This window comes from Chaetomium globosum, genomic scaffold (assembly GCF_000143365.1).
Source record: "Chaetomium globosum CBS 148.51 scaffold_2 genomic scaffold, whole genome shotgun sequence".
Taxonomy (NCBI): Eukaryota; Fungi; Ascomycota; class Sordariomycetes; order Sordariales; family Chaetomiaceae; genus Chaetomium; species Chaetomium globosum.
In genome coordinates, this window is record NT_165977.1 from 624,438 (window position 1) to 631,323 (window position 6,886).

General features: G+C 54.3%; 2 protein-coding genes across 2 annotated transcripts in view; one reads left to right on the forward strand and one right to left on the reverse strand.

The window, feature by feature from the left end:
- Positions 1 to 1,056: 1,056 nt before the first annotated feature.
- On the reverse strand, positions 1,057 to 2,542 carry CHGG_02322 (uncharacterized protein; the record flags this gene model as incomplete). Its single annotated transcript, XM_001228837.1, has 3 exons — positions 1,057 to 1,072; positions 1,208 to 1,302; positions 1,415 to 2,542. 3 exons carry the CDS (start codon positions 2,540 to 2,542, stop codon positions 1,057 to 1,059), a joined length of 1,239 nt encoding a protein of 412 aa, XP_001228838.1.
- A 2,432-nt stretch (positions 2,543 to 4,974) lies between these two features.
- Positions 4,975 to 6,886, forward strand: part of CHGG_02323 (uncharacterized protein) — a gene marked incomplete at both ends in the record, with an annotated part of 2,418 nt that continues 506 nt past the window's right edge. Inside the window, 3 exons of the mRNA XM_001228838.1 lie at positions 4,975 to 5,558; positions 5,796 to 5,972; positions 6,034 to 6,654. Of these exons, the coding sequence (XP_001228839.1) occupies positions 4,975 to 5,558; positions 5,796 to 5,972; positions 6,034 to 6,654 (1,382 nt within the window). The remainder of the gene's footprint in view (positions 5,559 to 5,795; positions 5,973 to 6,033; positions 6,655 to 6,886) is intronic.

Here is a 6,886-nt window from a genome sequence, read left to right on the forward strand (position 1 = left end):
ATAGACTCCTAGATGACGCCGCCGACGGTAGAATGACAACAGGGTACTAAGCCCACGAACCCTAAACCACAGGCGATTCCAATCCCTATACCAGCCCTTGCGCCGACTGGGAGGTCGCTCACTCCTACCTGCCACAGGCCACCCCCGATGCACGCCACGATCACAGTTAGCAAGCTAAGGAACAAAACGGTCTCAGCGTTGGAGCCACTTCGGATCCGGCAGCGCGATCGAGTGGGTTGGGTCTGATAAGGAGCCTGGTGTGAGGTGGTTGCGTCTTGTGTTGGGGTTGGATCTGCAGTGTATGCCGGAATCGGGTCAGTGAAACCATAACGAAGATGTAACAATATGTTTCTAAGAGGTAAAGCGAGGGGAACGTACCGGACTGTGTTGAAGGCGGTTTCTTTGGTGGGGCTGAAAACGATGACCGTCCCGTGAAAACTATCTTGGTGGTTGCGGACTCCCAAGCGGTGGACGATTCGGCAAAATAGGGTGTGAGACCGCCGCTATATGCGGCAACCCGGGAAGGTTCGGCGTCATTCTTGTATCTCAGCACTTGTTCAAGTGTTTTGTACAGCGCTCCGAGTGAGGCTAGCGCGAGATCGGATCCATTGTCTGCCGGCAGCGTGAACTGGAGGGCCCGTTCAAGACCTAACCCATGGATGGCAATGAGTTTCTCGAGATCGGTCTGTTGAACTGAGCCACTCCGATTGCCAAGAACTATCCTGAATGCAACAGCAAGCGGATGATAGGGCAAAACGTGTTCCTTGGCTATAGATATGATCATCCGGAGGCTCCTCTCATACTTGGGTACATCGCCAACCATATAAAAGTCTTGGGCTCAGCCTAGAAGCGGGCGAAGAGGAGATGGTAGTAACGCAGTTGCCCTATCCCGGGATAAAAAGGAGTGTTCATCCAGGCGAGCGGCATAATCGCGTTGAATAGCCTATCTGGTGTGACAGCAAGACGATATATGCTTTTCCTGGTGAACGAGCGACGACGGACCCGACTACCTCGCAGCGAGCCTGAATGGGCGTAACGATAACCCATGATCCGGAATCACCGGGGATCAGGTCTGGTTCAATAATACAGGTCAGCAAGCCGTAGTCCAACCGAGTTGAATTTTGCCACACCTGTTCCATCATCCAGATGTAGCGTCCAGACCTCGAGGGGCTCATCCTCTCCGTCGATCAGTGATGGCCCCACTTACATGGTCCCAGAATGGGGGCCGCTGGCGCCAGCCCTTACCTTGACGGAGGCAAGGGAGGGATTTCGACAGAAATCTGTGATGTAATGCCGTGACGGCTGTTGGTCCTTGTCGACAAGGTTATCGAACCACACCATGTATGGTAGTGCGTACTGGCTGCTAACAGGAATCAACCAGCAGTCCGCTTTGTGTCCTCAAATTTCCATGTACGTGTGCGGGCGAGATGCGCGCTGCAAGGTTGGGTTGAAGCATCGATGCCGGGTTTGCATCACTATCTCTGGCCTTTCCGTCGCCAATCGTGGGAGGCGCAACTAGATGGATGGTTGATTTATCGCCCTTGAAAACGAGAGCCTCGGAGATATCCTCGGGAAAGTCGACATCGTTGAGAGTTGTTGCTATGGACGAGACCGTTACATCGCCCTCTCCATCTTGCTCCGAGCCGAAGGGCAAACGAGGCGGAGCGAACGAGGTTGTCAAGGCCACCAAGCAGCCATCAATTTCCAGGAGCCCGCCGATTGTCGAGATGCGAGTTTCTCCAGAACGCACTTCGCGGAGCAGCGTTTCACAGAGCGTGAGCTCATCATGCCCCAGATCCAAGTCAACCTCTTCCCCGGAAGTGTAGGATACTTCGACCATCTTAAAACACAGCTTCCACGGTTCGTAGTACTTGCGATATTTCCGCTGTGATATAACCGCATGAAAGTCTCGGATATCCTCTGCACGGGTAAGACCGTCAATCCAAATGTATGTCTGGGCGCCAGAGCCATCCAGTTCAATACTGACGGCATATCGATGGCAAGGAGGCAGTTGACGACCAAAAAGGGTGCGTTGGTTGGCCGTGCCAACGAAGGCCGAAAATGCCCGAAGTTTGTTCAGCTCTGCCGTCGACAAGGCAATTTCTTGAGCGTTGAGCTTGAGCCGAGATCTGAACTTCAACGTTCGGACCCTCTCCAACTTGCTGACTGGCACCTGAACTGGAATGGTTGGGATTGTCGTGGCCGTCGGGGACACGGTTGTTTGGGCCGAGGGTGGCTCAGGGGGTTTTCTCGTGGGTGGTTCGATAGCTTTCGTCGTCGTCGCTGCCTCTGTCACGATAGAGTTTGAATGAACTGCTTCGCTACGCGGAACCTCGGTGGGCGGTGGTTCAACATGATTCTGACATGGCGTCCGGTCGATCCCCTTCCCTTTGGTCTCGCGATTAGGGTGTTGGCTCACGGGGTGGCCTTTCAGTTCGATCTCTTCCTGTTGAAGTGCTCGCAACGTGGCCGCCCATTTCCACAAGGACGTGAGTTTAGGAGTCCCCCGCTTTAGATGGCTCGTCTCGATCGTTGTCTGCATTTGGACTTGTTGTAGAAGCGGTTGTAACCGTCGTCATTTCACCTTCTTTAGTTGATGACTTCTAGGAGTTATCATCTCCGGCTGATGGATATCCCTTCGCTTTGCGACTGTCACGAGTCTGGGATCTTTCGAATGCGGGGAATAAGGTGAACTTAGAAGCAAGATGAGGCTCTGACCTCCTCCAGGCGTATTTGGTGGCTGGTGGCTGTGCAACCATATGATTGGCGCCAGGACTTCAGCTGAAGGGCCAGATCGAGTTAAGCTGGCTGCAATGATCAAGCACGAGGCTCGAGGTGCCGACGCTTTGCAGGCAGTTCAATACCTTGAGAACCTGAAGCCCACGAAATGAATTCTTCTCAAGTTCCCGATGCTGTCCCCCTGGCCGATATGGCAAGCATTGCAGACGCGGTATGGGGGCCGGCGGTGCATAAGAATGCGGACGCAGAGAGGGCGGTCACCCTAGGATCGTATCTCAAGTGCTGCAGCGGCGAAAGGGGCCTTGCACTGAGTCGAAACCCTCACTTGTTGGACGAAACTCCCCTTCCAGCACTCATAAACACCATAAAGTTGGAAGGAGGCAAACGGAAGAATGAACTGCTGAATCGAGCCTCGGAATCTAGCACCCAGGGGCAGATGGCTGTCTTGACCTGGCCTTCAGGGTGGCTTTCATGACGGCTTGCGCAGCAGCATCCGAGGAAACGTTCGGTGGCGATCTGTTTCGCCCTCAGTGGCAGGCGAACGAATCCCTAGCCGCCTACATTTCTCGCGTCTATCCGCACGACGACACCCCGCCTCAGGATGCTCGGCCCCTCCGTGTTGACAAACTTGCTATGAGTTATCTCACTCGATATGCAAGTCTAGAGCTCTACTGGACGCATCGCCTGACCGACCATCTTCTCCTTCTGAAGAAGGCCAACCGAAAGATTCTTTACGTCTTTCGCCACCCTGCATTCCTTAGGGTATCGCTCGAGACCCTTGAAGCAAACGATTCTGCTCTAAGCCAGACGGTCTCTGGGGCCTTGTCACTGTGAGATCCTCCATTCCACATTCCACTGGAACTTGTTTACGAGCCTACTCTGACTGGCCAACCGCTATAGCGGCTGCCTCCCAAGTCAACTTCTGCGCGAAACCCTCGCATCATACCACCTGTTCTTTCCCGAACCCGGGGACGAGACATCCCGCGCAATCCTCGAACGAGCGGTTTCCAAGCATCTCCTTGACTCGCTTCTCCTCCAATCTTTTCCCTTGGACTATCGTGTCCACGACCATCCACAAGACACTCTTGACCCCGAGGATGTACGCGGCCTATACAAGAAATACCCATACTGGGCCGACCGCCTCTACGCTCTCTGGAGGGAGGCAGATGATCCCACTCCCATCACATCCATTGATCGATGGTCCGAAGCAAGAAGGAGCCCCCGGTTTACGTACTGGTGCACCGCTGTCTCCTTGACCATTGCCATTCTTTTTGGCTTGGCCACCACTGCACTGGGAGCATTACAGGTGTGGATTTCGTATTGTAGCTAGATGAATGACCCGGCCACGCCGTTGTGCGAGAGGGGTCCTGGCAAACGAAACTAGGTCAAGTTGGCGCAGAAGGCAAGGGTTAATTTCATGGACACATGGGCCACTTCTTCAAGTTCCTAGCCCCTGAATTCCCACGTCTAACGCCCTCCAGAGGTAGGAATGTAGTATCTCTCCCCGGGAAACGATAGTTGAAATGACTTTATTGATTTAACACCCCATTTACGAAAACCCCCTTTCGTTGAGGGTATAGCCACCGTGCCTATCCTGGCCGTACATCATTTGCTTGGCTGCTGACGAGACCACGAACCCTGCAGATTACTTTCCCTGTCCATGTTCCAGCTGGTGTGATAGTGGTGTGAAGAGGGCTTTGTCGGTCCGTGCCATCACTCGTGGGGGCAGTCTCAAAGAACCAGAAGTCGATCGCATTTGTTGGTCATCGTCAGACATGCAGACCATCCGGCGGTGGCTCGTGGATTTCTCTATTCGGCCATTCTCAACACCATGACACACGCATCCACGCCTCTAACCAAGTGAGACGATGACGGCTGCTGATAGTGCGCCACCATTTCAGCCGCCACCCCTCTCTATCTCGACCGGGGACCCTGCACAATGACATCCATTGGTCATGACATGGTCCCGACCTCTTGGGTCGTTTGCATGCTGCCAATCGGATGCAGGGCAGCTCAATTTTTTAAACGACGCGTTGGGAAAACTCGCTCAATCTTGCTCAACCGCACTCGAGGACTGGCGGAAATTCGCATGAGGCAACGCCGCAACGCTTTGATGCGAGCGTTGTAACTACAGTGCGTGAAGGAAAATATGTATAAACACTCTTCTGCAACCACTTTGTGTTGGACCTGGCGTAAATTGTGGCTTCTTCGCCAACCGCCCGTGTTTTGTCGACGATGCAAAATCTCAGGGGGCTCCTCTTCACCTTCGCGGCTCAAATCAGCTGCGCTGCCGCGAAAGACTTTTACGGTCGCATAGCCCATGGGACGATCGGCTTGGGCCAAGCACAATATGCGCCCGTCACTTGCGCGTACGCATGCCGAAGCTCGATGGGGTCATGGATGCTCGATTGTGGAGACAGCGACGACAGCGAGCATGGTGACCACGGCGGCCACAACGACATGGACATGTCCTCTGGACACATGATGTCCATGATGCCGACACCACACTGCTATGCAACCAACGACCCATTTCTGATGTCTCTAGCCTGGTGTATCAAGTCTCACTGCCCAGACCATCTCACGATTTCACAACTCGAAGAATTTTGGGAGATGAACGTTGCCGGGAGGAACGATGAGCAGCCATTGCCCAAATACTCGTATCAGGATGCGCTCGCCCGTATCACCACCACCCCGACAACCACTTATAACTCTAGCTCGGTCCTCAACGGAACTCAGCTCGTCGACGAGTTTTTCTATTCCATGGTTTACGGGTCCCTCGAAGGCATCGAGATAAATATCGCCCTGGACAACCAATACGCGTAAGGCCGCATGTTTGCTCTGCTTCCGAATGAGAAGGGCAGCCACGCTAACCTGGCTTCCAAGACTTGTCGCGCTACTCACCTGTGGAATAGCCCCGGTGCTCTTTTCGCTACTGCGTTTTGTACCACTCCCGCAATCCTGGGTCAGGTCAGCACTTGCATTCCCTATTTTCTCCATAGGTACTTTACTCAAACAAGTGGCTTGAAGGCAAAGCTAATGCCTGGATCGTGACATAGCAAATTCTACGCTCATGTCATTGACCCTCCCGTTTTTGGTACCCGCCATGCGGTTCCGGTCCTGTTCGGTCTGGGACTTGTCCCTACTCGAGGTCAAGCGCTGTTCATCTTTTACATTTGGGCTATCAATATCATCCTCTCAGCCGTCGCTTACAAGATTACCTGGCCAAACCTCTGGTTCACCAGCATTTCGAACGAGATGGTTGAATGGGTTGCCAACCAGGACTGGTATGCTGAGCTTCGCCAACCTGATTCTGGCTCTTCTCTACTCGAGGCAAGTGTTGGGAACCCGAAGTCTCTTCTTGTTTGCGGCAACAACGTCTAATATCCAGACCAGCCGCAACAACCTTCTTCTACATGTCACGAGCTGGTCCCGCTCTACTTTTATCCTCGTTCACCGGTGGATTGCCGTCATCTGCATTCTCCAGGCCTGCCTCCACTCGGCGCTATACTTGCAGATGTACGATACCATGGGCCCGGGCATGCTCACTATGGAGTCTGCATATCCCTATTGGTATTGGGGCATCATCGGCACCCTCGCGATGGTGCTGATCCTCCCAGGCTCCGTCCTCCCTGTCCGACAACGAGCGTACGAGTTCTTCCTCGACTGGCACCTAGTCTGGGCGCTCCTCGCCATCATCGGCTGCTTTCTGCACGTATACTTCCGATACCACTGGCAATGGGGTTACGAGATCTGGGTCGCCGTGGCCTTTGCCGTCTGGGCATTTGACTGGCTCCTGGCCCGGCCGCTCAGGATAGCCCGCGCGGGCTTCAACAACCGAGCGTACATCACCATCATCGACGACGACTACCTCAGGATCGACGTCCCCGGCGTCGAGGCCACAGGACAGACATACCTGTATTTCCCCACCCTCTCCTGGCGCGTCTGGGAAAACCACCCCTTTTCCGCCGTGCCCAGCATGCTACACCCACCAACAACAACCCACCCCGGCACCCCCAACCTCGCCCCCCTCCGACGACCTCGAAGCCGGCGACGACACCACCAAACAACCCAGCCCCAACCCCCCAGTTCCCACCCACCAGGAACAACACCTAAACCACCCCCTCACCCCAAGCACAACCTTCCTCAT